The sequence below is a fragment of the Myodes glareolus genome, chromosome 10, assembly GCF_982192425.1.
Source record: "Myodes glareolus chromosome 10, mMyoGla1.1, whole genome shotgun sequence".
In the NCBI taxonomy this organism is placed as follows: domain Eukaryota; kingdom Metazoa; phylum Chordata; class Mammalia; order Rodentia; family Cricetidae; genus Myodes; species Myodes glareolus.
Genome location: NC_142035.1, coordinates 13,293,088 through 13,313,819, shown reverse-complemented (window position 1 = coordinate 13,313,819; position 20,732 = coordinate 13,293,088). Strand labels below are relative to the sequence as shown.

Here is a 20,732-nt window from a genome sequence, read left to right as displayed (position 1 = left end):
GGCCTCCAGCCCTGAGGGGAGAGTCGACCATGCAGCTGTGGTTGCAGTGAGGCTGGCTCACCTTCTACATGGAAGGGAGCACTAGCTTCTTTAAAGGAACCTTCATTACCTACCTGCTTTGCATACTCTACAAACTTCCCCCCCCCCATAAAGGACTAGGGGTTCATTCGCTCACAAGACATATTACACAAAGATATATTCATTGCAGCATAGCTTATACGGGGGAAAAACCTGAAAGCATTCTAAATGTCTACTAGCAGGGGGATGTTTTCAATAAATCCGGGAATACTATGCAGCAGTCCAAAAGAATAAGACACAGACAGACCTCTAAAACATGCTGATGGGTGGGAGGGGGAAAAAAAAAATCAAGAATGGTACCATTTTTGCTTAAAAAAAAGAAAAGAAGTAATATTTAATGGTATATGGTATAAAACATATCAAAACATATGTATATGCATGCACTGGGAAAGGATTTTCGTAATTACTCATGATTGTCACAGAAGGGTGAGCAATGACATGGACAGTGAATGGGCCCACATTTAGCATTCAAAGTTCTACATGCGTATTCTGTCCCCTCCAGAAGGAGGAGACTTGTGTATCATCTATAAAATGGAAAAATAAACATCTTAAATAAAACAAAAATCCAAGTGAATAGTAAATAGCAAGCCAGTTTAAAAATAATAATAATAACACCATATGAGATGGGTAAGGCCCGCAATGACACATAGGAATCGGGGGGGAAAAAATTAAACAAGGGTGGTTTGTCTCCTGTTGATGTGGCAAAAAGGGGGTGGGCGCCACAGAGAACAGAAGGGGGCGAGGTACCTTTCACAGCCTGTCTGGTCTGATATCTTGTCCCCTGGGAAGAGTGAGGTTGCTGCTGCTGGCTCTGCTGCTGGCTCTGCTGCTGCTGCTGCTGTTGCTGCTGCTGGCGCTGTATCTTCTGCATATGCCACCTTTGGGAGGACGTTTGAAACTTACTTGATGAGTTCCACACGACCCGCTGCACGGCCGGGGCAGTCTCCTTCGGTAACAGCGGTCTCTGCTTCTTCACGGGGCTCCCTGTGACGGCGGTGGCTGGTGCTGTGACTGTGACGGTAGACATGGTGCTGGTGGTGGCGGCCACGGTTACGCCCGCCGCAGGTGCTTGGGTGGCCGAGCGGGTGAGCACTGGCGTCTCTGGGGGAGACTGATTGCCAGCCGTGGTAGACAGTGGCGGTTTACCTATAGGTGCGGCCAGGCAGGCATGGAAACAAGCAGAAACTGGATTGGACTTCACACCACTGGCCAGTTCTGGGTCAAACCCAGTATAGGCAGACTACCGAAGGAATTCAGAGTACTCCTTGGAGGCCCAAGGTCAAGCACAGCCTCCACCTTGGCTAGGAGTTACGCCTTATTGAGAGCAAGTGCATACCCCAGTTCAAGACGTGGCAAGTCTTCTAGGGGAAGAAAAGAGGGCAAGACCCAGCCCCCTTTAGAGCACTAACCAGTGGCACAGCTGTGGACGATGGGGAGAGCCCAGGAACGGTCCTCCAGAGAGGGGTGAGAAACCCTGGGCTAGAAAGCTGACAGGGCGTGGACTCTAAGACTAGACAGCCCTGATCGTCAACTGTAAAAAAACACCTAATCTACGTTCTACCTAGACAAAGTCTCTGGGAGGGGCTGCTGAGATTTAACAAAGGAATTCAGCCCAGGCCTGAGAACCTTCCCCAACAAATTCAGCCTGAACTTATAGCCCAGTTTCAGCTTGCATTGAGATGTTTCTGCCACGGCCCTCCATGGGTAGCACACAATACTAGATTTCCTATCCTGTAACAGTCAAGTTTAAGCCTTAAACAGATTTTTTTTTTGAAGAGTTGCTTTAAAAGCATTAAGTCAGTGGCTATGGATGTAGCTCACGGGGGGGGGACACCAACCATCTATGCTCACCTGGACTTAATGACGTAAGTCTGGAGGTGGACAAAGACGGGGAGCAGGATGGGAGGGTCAACACAATGGGAAGTCAGTGGAGAAGCTTCTGGAAAATGGGTCAGAGCTAGGGTTCTGAGTTCATTTATGAAGTTGCAGAGATGTCAACTTGCACTCCACCCCACCCAGGGTGCTCAGAAAACACACAACAAAGGAGAGGGGATTGCCATCATAGCACACACTCCTTGGCATTTCATGAGGACGGAGCTTGTCATTTTAGGCTCAGATCACCCTGAAAAACACGTCGGTTATTCCAGACAGGACCTAGAGCAAGCTTTCAGGTCCTCTGAGGAGATGGTTTCCTGTCTGGTGAGCCCCGAGCTCCTCTGGAGACCAGCATTCAGTCCAGCTGGTGAGGAAGCCGCGGGGTCTGGCTGGCCCTCTTGGTTGACCTGACAGATACCACACACAGTCTGTCTACCCTAGGTCCAGAAGCAACTCTGAACTTGGCCAGATGTGGTGCCCAGCAGGGATCCCGTGTGAAGAAACTGCTGCCTGTGGCGGCCTGTGTTTCTGCTAGAGACATAAATGTTATCATCACTGTTACTAGCTAGCCTGGCTCACTTTTATGGGCTCAAAAAAGGTCAGCTCTTCTCTCCAGACAGGGGTTTTTGAGGCCCGTCTACTTGACAACTTTTTTCCCCCCAAGGAAGACTGTAGCAGAGACCAGAGCTCAGGCTGTGATTGAGCACTGGGGGCATTTCCTCAGGCTAGGGTTTGGGGCAATCAAGAGTACAGAAATTTCCTCAAAAGGACAAATTCCAGGAATTTCTTCAATAGTTTCTTCAATGGGGAGAATCCTGGTGTTTGGGTGGGGTGGTTAGATAGCTCTGGGAAATTTGTTTGTCCCAGAGAGCCCAGAGTACAGAACCAACCACTCTAAAGAAATGCAGATCACCCACTATCCCCTTTAAATGAATGAGCCAGAGGCCGAGCTTTGCATTTGTAAGGACGAACTAATGGCCCTGTTAGGATGGAAATGCCCACAGCGGAGGGTAGTCAGGGAGTTCCCTGTTCTGAGCACTGGGGCTTCATCTGCCTCTGCAAGGTGGAATAGTGCCTGCAGTCCACAAGGCCCTTCACTTCAGGACCAGTCTACTAGCTGTAGACTCGCTAGTAGAGGAGATCCGCCTCCGACAAAGAGGATCCGCCGTACATCTGTAAGCGTGGGCATCGTGGGGACTCTGTTTACAGAAGTAAGTTTTGCCTCAAGCCCTGGAAAGCCGCTATGATCATGTTGTATCCTAGAACTGTCTTTAACTCAGTCTTCTACCGACCACTAAGGGTTTTCTGGGTCTACAGAAGTTTCCCTCAGCTGGGCGGTGGCGGCACACGCCTTTAATCCCAGCACTCAGGAGGCCGAGGCGGGTGGATCTATGGGAGTTTAAGGCCAGCCTGGTCTACAAGAGCTAGTTCCAGGACAGGCACCAAAAACTACAGAGAAACCCTGTCTCTAAAATCAAAACAAAACAAAACCAAAAAAACACCCCCAAAAAAAAAAAAAAACCAGAAGTTTCCCTTAGACATCAAAACCAGGAATAGTTCTGCTAGAATGCTTTTGATCTTTTAAAAGGATGAACTCTGTTAAGGAGCAGTGCTTCCCTTTTTGCTCTCACTGCCAGGAAGCTCACAACCAAAATGGAAAATCTTGTGCTGTTTTGTGTGGTCTGTTATGTTTGAGACAGGGTCTCATAGAGTCATTCTGATAGAGAATTGAACTCCTAATTCTCCTGCGTCTATCTCTAAGAGTTGGGACTAAAAATTTGTATCACCAGGCCTACCTTAGGACATATTTGCATATAAAACCTTTCCCCAAAGCCAGGGCAGAAGGCAAGTCAATCAAAAGGTGTATTTTGGGGCTGGACTGATGACTCAGTGGGTAAAGACACTTGCCACCACGAATAATGATGTAAGTTGTCCTTTGACCCCCCCCACACACGCAGGTGCGTGCGAACACACACACACACACACACACAGCCTCTTTCAAAAAGAATGGGAGATTCTCCGTGTCATAGGAGACCAATCCTCACATGGAGGAAGCTACGCCTACTGAGCAGTAACCGGCATGCTCTCTACCTCCTTCCCACCCCAGATAGATTTCTGAGGCTTCTACAGGCCTAAGCGATAGCTGGGCACGCCTTGCTCACCCCACCTTGCTCCTTCCCATCACAGGTATCTCCTTCTCCCTTCCTGGGTCAGATCCGCCTGCCTCTGCCTTCCAAGTGCTGGGATTAAAGGCATGCGCCACTGCTGCTGGGCTCTCTCTTCCTTGGTCAATAAACCTGTCTTGATTACAAGCTGAGGTTCCAGGCAACCCAGTTGGGCACCCCACAGAAAAAAGGTTCTCAGGCACAGCAAGACGACAAGGGCCACCAGGCTACAAGAATGTGGGGGACACAGATTCACACCTTGCTCCTGGGTTACGATGAGAAATTGGCTCCTGTCAGAAACTAAGCACAGTCCAAAATGACACCTGGCTAGCTGTCCTTCAAGAAGGACAACCAGGGGATGGAAAGATGGTTCAGAGGTTAAGAGCACTGGCTGCTCTTCTAGAGGTCCTGAGTTCGATTCCCAGCAACCACATGATGGCCTTCAGCCACCTATAATAAGATCTGGAGCCTTCTTATGGCATGTGCATATATAATAAATAAACTTAAAAAAAAAAAAGGACATCCAGCTTGGCGGCTACCCTGTAAGGTGTACATAAGTGATGTCATTCTGAGCCCTGGCTAAATGCTGTTGTCGGAGTGTTCTGGCCACCCACCTGCCCAGCCAAAACCTTGCTGTTGCTCAAGCCCTTCTGGAGAGGTTGCCAGCATGCAGACAAACAGAGGGTGCTTGCCTATGGTGCTCATCACAATAGCAACAAGCCAGAAAAGATTCAGGCTATGGTCCTCAGGCCTGAAGGTTTTGCCCTCTAGGGAAAGGCATGTTTGATGGACAAGTGCTCCTGCCATCTAGTGGCTAAAGGCCAGAATTGCACCTAGACCACTTCCAATGCAAAAGACAAAGAATTGCTGTGAATCCCAGAGCTTGGGTACATAGAACAGATTGTCGAGTGGGTGCCAACTAAGGTCTCTTCCATTTGCAATGCCCCAAGAAGCCTTGGTACCATGACTAATGGATTCCTCTCCTAAGAAGAAAACACATGCAGGGCACGAGAAGGGGGGAAACTGAATCTAGATCTTTCTGCCCAGAGCCTTGACCCCTAAGCCCAACCCAAATGTCTGAATGTTAAAAGGCGGTTACCTAGATGGGGCATGTAGCTCAGACAGGTTCCGAGGCACCAGCACCTTTAAATTGGGCTTAGTGGCCTGCCACGGGGGGCGGGGCGGGCAGAAGAATCCAAAGCTCGAGATCATCCTTGGCTATATAATTCAAGGTCAAACTGAACTATGTAAAATGAAGCCTTAAGCAGGCAGACCTAAGGCTAAAATGAACTTCACAAGAAGCAGCTGTGAGTGACAGTGGACTCTCTTTGTGTTGAGGATCGAACAGACCCATGTGCAGGCCACGCACGCATGGCTCTGGCTGTGCCAGCTGGGACCGAGATACTCCCTGCCACACTGGGCTTCGCAACCACACAAAACTCAAAGTGTCACAATAGTTCAATGGTAGAGCACTCGCCTACCACACACAGTCTTGAGTTTGATCAACACACACCAACAAACACTACCCAAAAGTCACCATCTGGGGACTGTGTATGTGACTTACCATCCTGCTTAGGTGATGGTACCTTGGGCTCCTTCTTGTTTTTGCGACTCTCCCGCCCAGAAGGATCTTCTCCTAAGTCTATGACAAGTTCACTCTCTGAGTCGGAGTCCAAGCCCAAATGCACTGTGGGGGAATCCGTGTCATCTTTCCCCTTCAGCTTGTCCTTTGTAGGGTGAGCCGATGGCTTTGCTTTCTCTGAGTCCTTCTCGGGCTCAGGACTGGCCTTGTCCTTGGCGGGTGCAGGCTCTGCCTTCTCGCTGGCTGGCGAGTTACTTTTCGCTTCCTCTTTGACCTCCACCGGGTTTGCAAGTTTGGGCTTTTTTTTAACAGCAGGGGCCTCTTTGTCCACCCGACTCCCCTCTTTTTCTTCAGGCTCCTCCGGCTCATTCTTGGGCTTCTGTTCCTCGTCGCTGACGTACTCACTGTCGCTGCTCTCAGACTTTTCAGAGTCCTCTGAATCGCTGTGCACCACGGCTGTGTAAACGTCCTCGGAGATCTCATTTATGCCTGAAGTTGAAAAGAAAACACAGCTGAGTCATGCAATAAAGACAGGAGGGAAACACGCACCCGCATTTCAAGTGGCATCACCATCTTGGTGGGGACAACAAGGAAGAGGACTTGGAGGGTGATCAAGACCCAAAGAAAGTAAGAGGGGACCGATGGATGGCCAGGTTTAAGTTCATTATGCAATTCTGGTGCGGAGGTATGAGGGCCCAGAGAAGCCAAGCATCTAGTCACAAAGAAAATCAACTGGGAACCAAACAAGAAGCCTGGGCTCCTGACCAAGCACTCCTCCCAAGTGTGAACAGGCAGGCTTCTACCTGTGTCTAGGGCTCCAGGAGAGCCTTAGCATGGTAGCATGACAGCCACTGCTCAGTCCATCTGCCCTCACCCTTCCCATCTGGGCAGCACAGGCTTGCCTGTACGCATTGTCTTTTTGCCTTTTTTAAATAATTAAAATTCTCTCCCCAAGTCATAAGGGAAGAATTTCCACAGAGGCCTCAAGGTGGTGGCTTCTGTTCAAAGAGCACAGGAACCAGCCTTCCGGGGATGCTGGGATGTGAGGAGCAAGCAGCAGTTGGCAAGGGCAGAATCTGCTGCATCCCTTAGGTGGGGGCAGTTCTCCAGATGACCGGGTGCCCAGCCCTCCAGCTGGCTCCCTGAGCTGCGGCAGAGCCTCAAAGGCTCGTCTGAATGCATTGTCCCTTCTGCTCACAAAGGGGACAAGAGGAAAGCACACCTATGCATGTCTCCCAGCTAAGGAGACAGAATAGCAAGTGTCACGCACACCTGATGCAGGCTTCCAGCCCTGGCAAGAGGTAAATAAGGACAAATAAACCCAAAAGCACGAAAGCCCAATCAATTCTTCATAACACCTTCACTCCAGTGCAATGGCCCAGTCTCAGCCGTGATCGTACACATCAAAGAAAAACTCAGGAAGGACAAATGCAGAGTCAGGACACAGGCAGGTAGTCAAGAGAATTGCTGGGGTATGGTACCTGCCTCCCCCAGGGTCCAACAACCCCACAAACATGAGGTCTGGAATGACTGTACAGTCAGAGGCTTGTCTAACTGGTAGGCAAGCATTGGGGACAGGGAACGGGAGCTGCTATCTATTAGAACCTTGGGAAAATGAGCCACTCTTAAGCCTCAGAGTTTTCATCTGTAAGATGGAGCTGAGGATTATTGTACAGCTCCCAGAATAACCCAGACACGGGGCTCAGCAGAGTCTAGTAGGTCCAGGAGGGGGTTGGTAAATGAAGGAGGGAAAAGTTTTTTTTAATTGTTTTTATTGAGCTATACATTTTTCTCCACTCCCCTCCCTTCAGGAGGAAATTCTTGCTAGCAATAATGGAGCTTTATGGAAGGCTGCAAGCGACACCAGAATGGCTGACCGCAGTCCCCACCTGTCAAGTGTCCTAATGGGACAAGGACCTTAACAGGGACCCTGGTACCATCTCACTACTGAAACAATGGTCCGAGAAACTGTCATTTCCCTAGTGACTTCATGAAGGTAAGGCGAATGCCTTGTACCAACCAGAGGGACTTGTCTGTGGGAAAGGGATTTCACACCGTTCAGACAGCATGCCAGGACACCTCACAAAAGCTGAGACTATGATGGGTCACTAATGGGAGGATCAGATCTTCATCAGGATTGCTTAGGTACGCAAACTTCTGGCCTTCTAGTTAAATGTAAATGTCCTATCTAGGATCTCTTTATTTGTTCCTGTTCCCGATGCAGCCACAGTGAATAAACCTCCCTTCTCTGCTTTTCACTATTACCCATTTCATTAGAAGACAGGGGTCAAGACTCTCAAGAGCCAGAGATTTGATCCTAAAAAGCCTAGAACTCAGTGATATCCCCAGATAATCCTAAACACAGCTCCCTTCTCACTGAAGGACCCAGGGCACCCACTGACACCAAAGACTTCACCCCAGGATGACCCTTGCTCCAGGGGCCTACCACCCATCACTCTTCCTCAGCCCCCCAGATTAATTTGCTACCTCAGTGTTCCAGAACACAAGCTATGTATATGCAGACTAGCTTCCATGGAGAAGGCATATCCCTGTAAAAGGATCGCTCCATTTAGAAGCTTCTGTAGAGTGCAGGGCCCTCTTGGGACAAGAAGGAAATAAAGGAGGCCAGCCAACAAACAGAGAGAGACTTCCAGAAGATGAGATGGGGGCGCACACCTGGAGGGGAGGGTTGGGCTTTATTAGATTCATTCAAGAACAATGTTATGACATCACTGAGTTTGGGGAAAAGTCAGGCAACCTTTCACATTTGCACCTGAGTTCCCAGGCTACCTCAGCCGGAGAGTATTCTCCGCTGAATTTTGAAGCCCTTTTGGAAAACCGACTAGCAAATCTGAAATAATTTCGGCGTAGAAACCCAGTCATTCCAACCAGCCAGAGGCCCCGGCAGCTGGTGAGATCTTAGCAAGCCACGCCTTCTATCCAGGTGCCTCTCCGAGAGAGAATGGTGCCCACAGCACAGGCAGGCGGGCAGGGGACGCACCTAGTTGTGCTTTGCAGCTCTCTATGGTCTTGTCCAGGTTGAGCTGGAACCGGCTTCGAATTTGCCGCTTGGGAGAGATGAGAGGGACGGGGGCCGACTGCTGGACCGACTCGCTTAGCTCCTTCAAGTCCATCTCGGCTTTGCTTCGATCTGGAAGACACCACCACATCCTCGTCAGAACAGGCACCAGGGGAACAGCAAGCACCACCCAGCACTCAGGTGAGCAGGGTGGTTAGCGTGTTCTTATCATTCAACCACAACAGTATACCCAGTTGCCCAGAGACCAGGGCGCAGGCGCAGGGTAACAGGAAGCACATGGCAGGCTTACTTCCTCCCCCAGAACAATTGATTGAGTCTAGAAAATGCTGATCCCAGCTGGTGGTAACATTTGTGATCTCAGCTGCATTGAGAAAGCTGCTAACGATCTATCCAATCTCAAAACAGGAGGGAAACACCTGCCTGGCCAGAGGATGGAGACAGCTTCCCTATAGCAAGAGGCATGGCAGAGCATGCCAGGGAACATCCTGAGCATGGATCACTGCCGCCTTTCACTCCCAAGCCAGCTGAGGCTTGAACAAAGACGGGAATTAGGGGACATGTCCTTTCTAGAGGCAGAGGCTGGCTCTCATGGTACTGACCTGGGCCAAAAGGTCTTCTCAAATAAGAACCGGAGTTTCTCAGCCTGACACTCAGTACTGGCTACCTTTGCCAAGGGCTGGCTGTACAACCAGCTAGACCAGGTTTCTAAGGGCCAGTGATTTCACTGTTTGAATTGTTTCCTACTTCTCCGCAGTTGGAAGAGGAGAGGAGGAAGTGGTAGTGGCTGTGGAGGTCCAGAATAGAGGGAAGACCTGGAGGGGGAGCTCAAAGTCCTTCCTGGCTTGCTCCCCACACCACCCCCTCCAGCTGATTCCAGACGTGGGTCAGAATCCCATTAGCGATAGAGCCACTTCCACTGGCCCTGCATTCCTTTCATGCTACCACGGGCTCAGAGCCTCCGCTGCTATTAGAGGCCATCCAGAAGGGACAAGAGAGCTGGACAAGAAGGGCTGTCACAAGGCCTTCACCAGTTCCTCTTTGGTTCTGACCTGAGCCACCCCCTCCCCATAGCACAGCATTCTCTAACAACAGGCAGATCCCAAAATCCCCTACCAACAAGAAGCCCCATACAGCTCCCAATTCATGCATCACCCCAACGAAGGACCCACTGTGAGACGATCCCCTCACATGAGACCACACACACACACATGGAAGAAATGGAATATTCTCATAGCAAGCGCAGACGCCACCTTTGTAAGTCAAGACAAGCGGCTCATGGGCCTGTGTGTGCACAGGTGTTCTTGAGCGCATCCAGGATTAGCTAGAATTATCTGGAAGGGATTTGGAAGGAGCAAGTCCTGCCTGCAAGTCTCCCCTTGCTTTCTGGACCTAGCATCCATCTTTATGGCCTTCTATACATACGTTTTTAAGAGCACATACAGCAGGTATGCTTCAGGGGGCTTCCAGGAAGGGAGCAGTTATTTAATCTACCAGGAACAAAAAGGAAAACTACATCCGGACACCCACCTTTGGCTCCAAGCATCTGAAGCATTACCTCAGGTGGCTCGGGAGGAGGGCTGGGCACTCAAGGCCACGTGGCCCTACCTTCCACGTGAGCTACAGACAAGGAGACAGAGCTGGCTTGACAATGTAAATGCTCTCCTTAACTTTACCCTGAGGCAGGTGGGTTGTGAGTTCAAGGTCAGCCTGACCTACACAGCAAAAAGGGCAGCCTGGACTACTGTGTGAGCCTATGTCTCAAAGACTAAACACTGTAATACTAACAATGCAACCCCCCCCCATTTTACAAAATTAGGCTTCCCTGGCCAACAAATTATTATATTTATCCAAACTATTATTATTCATCTCATGCATCAGGGCTGGGGGTCAGGCCTAAGATCAGGCAACTGGGGACATAAGTCAAACAAACAATCTGGGAGTGCTGGCTAGATTTGAACTCTTGCCTCTCCTTTGTGGGGAGAAAGCAGCAAGCAGTCTCCCTCATGGGAAGGACGTCCACCGCTGCCCTTCTATACCAGGAGTGACTCCAGCTCCCTGCTCCCCGCCAGCATTTTAAACATTTCAGACATAAAGACAGATCCAGCTATAAATGGAAATCAGGGAGGAAAAATAGCCAGTCTAGAGACCGAAAGGCATAGTCCTCGCTGCGAGGGAGCATGAAGCAAGCAACGTCACAGGGCAACTCGGCAACTATCTCCAAATGTCAAGTCCACGAGGCCTCTGGCCCTCCCTTTCATTCCTGTGGATTTCCCTCCCGCGTGGGCAGGAATGTCTTCATCACGGCTATTTTCAGTATTGAACGGACAACAACCTCACGTCTGTTCTGAAGGACGGAGGCTCCAGATTACCCACAACTGGGGTTAGGATAAATACATGCTAAACCCAGCAGAGGCAGATTCCTATGCTAGCATCAACAGACAGCCCCTTCTTAGGAAAGGAAGCCAAGGGTACAGCCAAGGAGCCTTAGTGTGGGGAAGAAGGGACACAATGGGAACGTGAACACAGACATGCCTGAGGCCCTCTGCACTGCAACTGTTGACAAAGGGCTCAGGAAAGTCACAGTGGTGGGGTGACTGCTCTACTGGTTCAGGGATAGGAAGAACCCTAGCCCCAGCCTCACCCCCAGTCAGGGACACCCACATTCTAGAGAACAAATACTGCCAAGGATAAAACTCAGAACTGAGAACACATAGAGGAGATGGAAAGCAGGGGTCAGTGTCAACCAGGGGAAAGGGAAGGAGAGGGAGGTGCCAGCAGCAGTACAGCACACAAGGCATTGTCAAGAGTGCCAACCAGCTGGGCCGCTCCTTTCCCTCTGATGCTGAGAACCAGCAGGAGGGTCAAAAGTTCAAGGCCTGCCTTGGTTTCAGGTCAGGTAAGTAAGCATACATGTCTTAAAAAAAAAAAAAAAAAAGAAAGGAAAAGAAAAGAAAAGAAAAGGCCCAGCAAAAGAACTCAACAGCCAAAGGCACCTGCCACCAAACCTAACAATCCGCATTCTGCCCCTGGGACCTGAATGGTGGAGAGAACAACTCCCCAAGCTAGCCTGTGACCTCCACACAGGCATGAAAAAATGCACGAAAGAGAAGAAACAGGGAGAGAGATGTCCTTAATCCCCGCACTCAAGAGACAGAAGCGGGCAGAGGTCGAGGTCAACCAAGGCTACACGGAGAGACCTGCCTCAAAAAGAAAAGAGACAGAAAGAAATAAAAATAACGCATTCCAAATTTGGAGTCAAACCCAGGCAATTGCTGGCCCGCCTCGCACTTCTCTAGTGTGGCTTTCTCCCTGAGCTGTTTTTAATAGAGGCCTGCTTTGTTGGACAATATTCTCACCATCAGCCTCCAGCACTCTGGATGACATGTCACACGGGCAGACAACTAATACAGCAGGGCCCTCGGCCCTTCAACCTTCCCACCCACAGACCACAGACCGAGCTCTCCTGGATCCCCAGCAGAGCCTCTCACTGTGAGATTGTACCCAATGTTCTCGCCCCCACAGGCTAAGATGAAAAATGTACCCCAAAGGAGTCATGGGGGAAGATGGGACAGAAATCATTCCAGGAGCCACCTTTGCACCACCCACCCATCAAGCCAAGCCCTCAAAGACCCACAGTGTCACTAGGATGCCCAGGGGTCCCCTGGCTCACAGAAGGAGCTGTTCTTGCCAGGCATGATAGGCAGAGAGGAAATGTCACCCTGAGAACGCCTCTGCTCAGCGCTTCTGTTCAGAGCAGGCAGGTGGGAGGCGGCCTCGAAAAAAGAAACCACATTTCCTAGAACAAATGTCCCCGAGACAGCAAGTGGCTCCCTTCTGAATCAAGCGAGGAGCCAGCTGGTGGTTCTGGGTGGAATCTTAGAAGGACCTTGACTGTCCCCCAGGCCAGGCTGCAGATGGGTGACAAAGAGGACTGCCACTGTCACCCTGGGAACCCACACCACCTAGTCAGGTCTTGGCGCTAACATCGACGACAGCACTGCAGGTGGCATGTGCCTGCGGGGGACGCCATGAACTCACACAGTGCTGCACACAGGTGGCCTCCTTCCCCCCCCCCCCCAGGAAATGTTCTGTCCCAGGTTCACTGGAGCATCAAACTCCTGGAGATAGTTCTTCTCAGTGCCCTCCTGCCCCCTACTCTCCTTTTTACTGGTCCATAACTGCTCCAGGGCACTTGCTCCTTCTGAACACTCTAACCCCAGCTCTCAACCTCAAGATCCACTGGGGCTGTGGGTGCCAAGGACCTCAATAAGAATGGACACTTAGTTGCACCTCCAGCCTCCTTGTGGCTCCTGTAACTTTATTTTATAGACCCCCACAGGAATCTCACTTTTTGCCCCTTGCTCCCTGGGATGTATGCTGGCAACCCTACAGCTTTTACATAGAAAATTAACAGCAAGCTAGGACTACAGGGGTAGATCCAACCCTCCCCTTTCCTTCCCCCTCTGTCTCTCACACATACCGTAGCAACTGGAGCCAGGCACATGCCTATAACCAATACTTGAGAGGTAAAGACGGGAGTCTCTTGAGATGGGGCAGTCCTGAACTACAAGAAGGGCAAGTTCAAGGACAGCTGCACTACACAGTCAAACCTTGTCTCAAAAAGCCAAGGGATGTCAGATGTAGCTCAGAGGCTGAATACTCAGCTACCGTGCACAAAGCACAGGTCTGACCTCTAACAATGCAGAGAAATAAAATAGCCAATGGAAGGCCAGTGGGCATAAAAGCCAGTAATTTAGGAGGTTCAGGGGTTAAGGGCACCAGCTCTGCTAACATCCTGGTTGTGTTCCTAGCACTGACATGGCAACTTCCAGCCATCTGTAACTCCAGTTCCAGGGGACCTTGATGCCTTCTGGCCTCCACAGGAAGTGGGCTGCCACACTCATAAAACAGGAAGTGGAAGAAGAAGGAAAGAAACTATCAGAATGCCCACCCAGAAATGGTAAGACTCACGAAACGTGGCGTCAGTCACGTGTATTTTCGCAGGAGGAAACTGATTTTACATGGATCACTTGTAAAGACAGGCCCAGGATAATTTGTGGGAAAACACCTTTGCGTGCCCACAGGCCTCTCAGGAAAACCTTCACCCTGTTCCTTCCTCCAGCTCACCCCTCGCCTCTGATTCACCGAAGTTCTTACATTTTCCAGTGGCCAAGAGCCACTCACAGGAGGGCAAAGTGTAGAAGCAGTCACTGCCACCAAACACACACACGCCACTGACCCAGGTTCAGGTTCAGGATGCTCCCGGTGGTGGAGGTCTTGTCTGTCTTCGTCATGATGGGTGTCGGTGCTTGCGGAGAGAAAGGCTTCGGGCTGCCAGACAGACTCCCCGCTTGCCCCGTCTTTGTGGAGGCTGGAGAAGCTGGAAAAGCATGTCATGGTTAGAAGCCAGCTTCACCAATAACTAAAGCAGCAAAGCTCACAGGTTCTGGGTTGAGGGCAGAAGAGAAGGCACAAGGTGTTCTTCAAGGTTGTTCTGGATAAGATCCAGGAGGGAGAGTCACCATGAACTGCCAGCAAAGGGCTGTCACCAAACAACAGGGTGACTGACCCAGGCAGCCTATTAAACACAAATCAGCTAAATTACCCCTGAAATGCCTTGGCCCATTCATGGGTATAAATCTCAGTGACCAGAGCAAACCCCTCCAACACCAAGACCATAGGTCAGGACCAAGCATTAGAGGGAGTTTGAGGGGCTACTTGGCAGTCTACATGTTCCACTGACCAAGCCCTAGGGAGTTCCAGCCCCAGGTTCAAGGTTTCTCAGGATGCACAAAAGAAAGCTGGGTACCAGATGACGGGAGGAAGAGAGGTGTTGGCAAATTATCCTCTTCCTTGTGAGGCTCAGGTTCCTATAGGAAGGACAGACCATGAACCAAAATTTTAAACGTACTTTCAAATGCTTTCTTTCACTGGTCAAAGAAGCAGAACGAAAGCCTAATGCTTCAGAGGGGTTAAGAGCTTCCTAAGAACCCACCCAGTCACCTGGTGGTGGTGGTGGATGCCTTTAATCCCAGCACTTGGGAGGCAGAGGTGGGTGGATCTCTGTAAGCCAGCCTGGTCTACAAGTGGGATAGTTTCAGGAAAGGCTCCAAAGCTACAGAGAAACCCTGTCTCCAAAAAAAAAAAAAAAAAAAAAACCCACCTAGTCCAGACCTGTTTATCCTCACACATTTTTGAGACCGCCCAGTATGGCTCCTGGACCCTAAAGACAGCAAACTGGTCATTGACCTGAAGTGAGATGATTTGGTCCTGACAAGAAGGCATGAATGGTCCACAAGGGTAGGAAGCTAGATACCGTCAGAGGTCATAAAAATGTAGGCCAGGTATGGTGTTTCTGTAATCCCAGCAGTGAGAAGCTGATGCAGAAAGATCAGATCAGGAGTTCAAGATCCAGATCAGCGATATGACAGGTTGCAAGCCAGCCACCACTGCACAGCAAGACCTGTTCTGAGGAAGAAGAAAGCTCCCGCACTTGGCTGGGTAGGTACAACTCCAGTTCTAGGTCTTGGAGCGAGGGTACATGTGAGTCCAGGTGCCCACTAAGCCTATAAGGCATTGGATCCCTCAGAACATGAATGCTGGGAATCAAAACTTGTATCCTCAGCAAGTGTAGGATGCACTTTTGTCGTCCCGCCCCCCCCTCCCCGCCCCGAGCAACCTCTCCAGCCCTACGATTTAAGAGCATGGGAAAGACTAGAGAGACCTGAATTTAATCAGAGGTGGGCAGTTAGGGTTCAAATCCCAGCCCCTGCTTACTTTAGGCAAGGTGACTGCTTGTAGGTCCCTGGGAGAGAAGGACAGGGACAGCCTGAGAGAAGGATGTCACAGGGATGAGAAAAGCACCTACCCCTACCTATCAGGTTATAGTGAGGACTGGATCTAACAAGCCACTTGTGTCACGGGCACTGGGCATCCAGTAAGTGTGGCGTCAGCACTCACTGGTGGCATCGACTTCCTATTTCCGAATTACTAGACTTTGGTTTCTCCATGTACCTTCCTCACCAGCACATGCTGGGCAACACATGCTGGCAACTAGTTAAAGAACCAGATGCCACTAAATATCCTACAAGACACAGGAAAATCCCCCCACCATGAAGAACTATCACCTGAAAGATAAAGAAGTGGCTGAGCGGTTAAGAATTGAAGGACACAGGTTCAATTACTATCACCCACATCACAGCCATTTTTCTAGTTCCAGAGGATCCAATACTCCTCTGGGCTATACAGGCAAGCACCAATACATCTGTAGCTCCAGTTCTTTGGGATCTGACACCCTTTTCTCGCTTCCATGGGCAAGGCATGCATGTGGTACACTTTTAATATACCTACATGCATGGAAGCAAGATATTCATGGCCATAAATAAGAAAGAAAGAATTAGCATCTGGTCTCAAATGTTCCTAAGCTGAGATACCTATGTATGAATCAAGGAGCAAATGAGGAAATCCTTTCCCGCCTCTGGAGATGGGGCTGGAATAACAATTAGATGCATGCCCACTGTCACTAGGCCAGTGCTCAACAAGCATTAAAAATTATTTGAGGGTGAAGTTTTATAAATATTAAATCCATTTTACCAGAGAGAGTAGCAGACTGCCAAGCCTAGTAACCAGCAGGCAGCCTTCCTTTCCCTGCGGCCTGTTGGCTGGGGTGATCACTATTACTTCCATAGTATCAGAACAAACAGAGGTGGAGTAGAACTGGGGAAAAAAACGAGTCATGTGTACATGTATGTGCATGTTTGTTGGGCTGGACACGTATGCACATTTTGTGTGCAAGCATGTGGTGGCCATAGTTTGCTTGTTTGTCTTTTGAGACAGGGCATCTCATTAGCTTAGAAATCCCCCAAAACAGGCTAGGCCAGCTGGTGGGAGGCTGAGGGATGCACCCCCATCTCTTGCCCAGCACTGGGATTACAGACGTTCACCATCACACCTGACATTCAATCAGGCCCCCACGCTCACAAGTTAATCACTTAATGGAGACATCCTGCCAAGTGAGGCATTTTCAAGCGTGCATTACCAACAAACTTGCTACTACAAGAATTCTTTAAAAATTTTCACTCACAAGCGGGAGTGGGGGGAGAGACGGGGGACTGGAACCCAACGCCCTCTGGCCTCTACAGGCAATAAGCATGCATGTGGTATACAGACATACATGCAGGCAAAACATCCAGACACACACACACAAATCTTTTTAAGGCCAGCCTAGTTTACATGGCGAGTTCCAGGCCAGTCGGGGTTACAGAGAAGACCCTGACCCAGTCTCAAAAATAAAGCAAAATGCAAAGCATGGTAAAAGCTGCAGGCGGCCAGAGGGCACTGTTCTGTACATTGGCTGGGGCATTTATCACAGCAACAGAAGCAAGCTGGAGGACAGGGACACTTGCATGTACACAAAATGAACCAGTACATTGTTGCCATTATATGTATTTTGGGCGTCTCCTGTTGTAGCACCAATCTGGTCATTCTGCATCAAGAATCAGCTGACAAGAAGCCCTTGCCTCTCTGGTTCAGGGTTTGGGGACCTTCAAGAGTCGTACACCACTCATGAATCTAAGTAGCCCTTAACAAAATAAAAGCCAGCAATGCTACCATGCACCTCCAATCAAAAGGGCAAATGCCTGGGGTCACCAAGATGGCTCAGCTGGTAAAGCACTTGTCCCCAAGCCTGATGACCTGAAGTTAATTCGACTCCTTTGACCTCCACACAAGTGCCATAGATATGCATGCAGAGTTCTGTCTCATCATGTCCCACTGTGTCTGCTCATGTGCATTGGTGTGTAATGCCTGCCCAGATGGCATTCACAGAATATTTGTGTGTGTGTGTGTATGTGTGCATGCATGCCCATCACCTGTCATTCACACTCCGCTCCCTTCAAGACTTTGAATAAGTGCCTGAGGTTCAATTTAGTAGCTGCTCAGGAGAGCTGGTCATGGGAGGAAGGGTTAGTAGTGAGACTTAAGTATTTGCTATGTTATGGCAACTATAGATTTCACAATAAGGCAGAGTCCATGAAAATACTCTCCCTTCTCCCTGGCAGCAACCTTTGGTGGAATGCCAAGAAGACCAAAGCACCATTAGCTCAGAAGAGTTTGCACGAGCATTTTTACTGAGGTCTGTAAGCAATAGCTGGCAAACGCTAATGAAGCCCAATCTGTCCAAGTGGCCTATATAAACGGGTGTGGTGGGGATAGAAACCACTTGGAGGCAGCAGGCAGAACCCAGGGCTATGGCAGCTCCAGGCTCTGCTTAGAAAGTTTTATCTGCTTCTAGGCTGAGATACTGGGTCTCCCAAAGGAAAAAGTGGTACAGAGGCCAGGGAGATGGTGCCTGCCGCAGGCAAAGGCACTTGCCACTGAGCTTGATGACCAGAGGGGTCAAGCCCTCGAACCCACACAGTGGAAGCAAAGACCTGACTTCTGCAAGTTGCCCTCTGATCCTCAGATGAAACATGCATACACACACATGTACGCTCACACTTGTGTACACCTTTAATCCCAGCACTAGGGAGACAGAGACAGGCCGAGCCCTGTGGGTTTAAGGACAGCTGAGTCTACAGGGCGAGACTCTGTTACAAAAAGAACACAAGACTCTAAATTCTCTTGCTTACGCGTGCTCCATCACAGCACAATTGGGCGCTCTGGCTTCTAAAAGCTGCTTACACGGCTTTTCGCTCTATGCCAGGATAGACTTTTCTGGCATTCTGGACGGACCCCAGCCTGATGGCAACTGACCCTGACTGGAGGGATCTAAATGAATGTATACATCCTCTTCTTGTTCCACCGACACCATTGCTAACAGAGGGCAGGAGGGAGCAGTGGCAGGGAGTAGGCCTGCTTTGTGGCCTGGCAGGCAGGTTTGCCACCTTAACAAGGCTGACAGACTTGGGCCTTTGGGACAGAGGGTATGGGGGGGGGGGGGGGCGACACAAAAAACTCAATAGCTTTTTTTCCCCAATATATGCATTTATGCCTGTGCACCACCTACATGCCTGGTTTCCAAGAAGGTCACAAGAGAACAACAGAGCTCCTGAACTAGAGTTACAGATGGTTGTGAGCAGCTATGTGGATGAAGGGAACTGAATCCAGTTCCTCACCAAGAACAGCCAGTGCTCTTAGGCATAGAGTCATCATCTCTCCAGCCCAATTCAATAGTTCTTAACACATAAACTTATAGGAAAGTCAGACTTCAGTTTTCACCAACCAACATCAATAAGTTTTATTGAAACTCAGCTACCAATACGCATAGCTATAGCTATGACCAAAATACAGAACCTACCCAAAACATCTGTTGTGGGCCCCACACAGGAATGGATGCCATTTTGCAAGAGCCAAACAATCCTGAATGTCACCCCTTCTTTTTTGAAGGTTTTGGTTGGTTGGTTTGGTTTTAGGTTTTTTTTGAGACAAGTCAACAGACTCCTGATCCTCCTGCCTCTACCTCCCAAATGCTCCACACACAGCAATGAGCTCCCACACCCAAGCTGCTTTTATTTTATATGGCCGCCTTACAGGATTAGCAAGTATCTCAAACATGATGGGGTGAGAGGACTGTGTGTTTTTAGGTTAGGGACTTTGCCGCAAAGCTTTTATGTCACGTGCATCATCCCAGGGAAGACAGACACTAAATTAAACACAACAAGCTTCTATAAAACCCTGGGTTTTGAAATGCAGGACTTGCACACAAATACACTTTTTATTGCGTTCTAACTTCAAACCAATGTTTTAAAAGAGCAACTGTGGAGGGACACATTTGAAGATGGTGGCGGGAGGATCAATCCAAGAGCCTTGAGCCCTGCAGGGTTTCTGTCCGTCTCCACCCCTTAGGAATGGCCTTTGAGAACACTTCCCTCATGTCTGGGATCCGGCTATCCATTTACCAAGTCTATCACTGCACCTATGATGGCTGTGATGGCCTGCCTGATTGTACCCATGGGTGAGGCACCCAAGAACCAGAGTGCACCCAGCCTCCTACCCCACTCTCCCAACTGGGGCTGACCTGTGCTCTTATCAAGGAAGTCCATGGACTCTTCACTTGCGCTGAAGTGGCTGGATGGGGCCTTCTTCTCGGGGTCCTGCTCCACGTCGGAGCCCGTGTGCACGGAAGAGTTCGTACTGGTCGGGGAGCGTGGCATGTCGGACAGGGAGATCCTGCGGCCTGCGCCCCCGCTCAGAAGGGGCTTGCTCAGGAGGATCTTGGGGGACGCTGTCATGTCAAAATTGAGCTTCACCTTCTCCTGTTTGTCTGTCTTGGCAGTGCCAGCGCTGGGGTTGCTGGGATCGAGCAGCATTTGGTACTGGCTATTGGGGGTGTATGGCGTCCTGAACGGGGAATAATTAAAAACCCCAAACTTCCTCCGTATATTCTCCACGTAAACTTCCATCTCTTGCATGGCGCTGTTGAAGATACTTTTAGTCTTTTTCACAGAAAAGGGGATTTCTTTAGACATGAGGTAGCAATTATTGATTGGGACCCAGGCTCTAGGAGGGCAAAAGAGAGAGACTGAGTCAGCTTCTTTTAATTTCCTTAATGCAAACCAAATTAGCCTGGCGGGCGCTTGCCAAGATTCTTAAAAGTGGGTTCTCCTTTTTAAATAAAAGGCATGTTTTGAATGGTTAATGAATGATCTACTTCACAGAGGTATTAGGGATGGAACGCGAACAACAAAACGTAGCCAAGATGTGAAAGCGCTCCACACACTTGGCCATCTTAATCTGTCAGACACACAATGGAGGCCTTCAAGATGGCTCAGCAGGTGAAGGCACTGCTGCCAAGCCTAGGGCAGGCCCTGCTCTGGCAGAACCGCCGTGAGCCACCTCCCTCATCCACACATGCGCCATGGTGCTCACATGCACGCACACACATAAAGGAGTGCTAAAAACCAAAAATAAAAGGAGCAACAATCCCTTTGTTTTTCTGCTGTTTCAGAGGAAGAAAAACCAGAGTCCTCCACGACACATCTGAAGGGCATAG

At 49.7% G+C, this 20,732-nt stretch overlaps 1 protein-coding gene across 20 annotated transcripts in view; it reads right to left on the bottom strand.

Annotated features, from left to right (window-relative positions):
- Zmynd8 (zinc finger MYND-type containing 8) overlaps positions 1-20,732 on the bottom strand; it is a 95,440-nt gene that overhangs the window by 18,349 nt on the left and 56,359 nt on the right. For 13 of the 20 annotated variants that reach the window (XM_087910990.1, XM_087910996.1, XM_087910998.1 and 10 more), the window contains 5 exons: positions 19,758-20,239; positions 13,980-14,120; positions 8,702-8,851; positions 5,683-6,189; positions 826-1,224 (listed from right to left, as the gene is read on the bottom strand). In XM_087910990.1, the coding sequence (XP_087767116.1) occupies positions 826-1,224; positions 5,683-6,189; positions 8,702-8,851; positions 13,980-14,120; positions 19,758-20,239 (1,679 nt within the window). The remainder of the gene's footprint in view (positions 1-825; positions 1,225-5,682; positions 6,190-8,701; positions 8,852-13,979; positions 14,121-19,757; positions 20,240-20,732) is intronic. The other 7 variants (XM_087911001.1, XM_087911002.1, XM_087910997.1 and 4 more) reach the window with 1 other exon arrangement.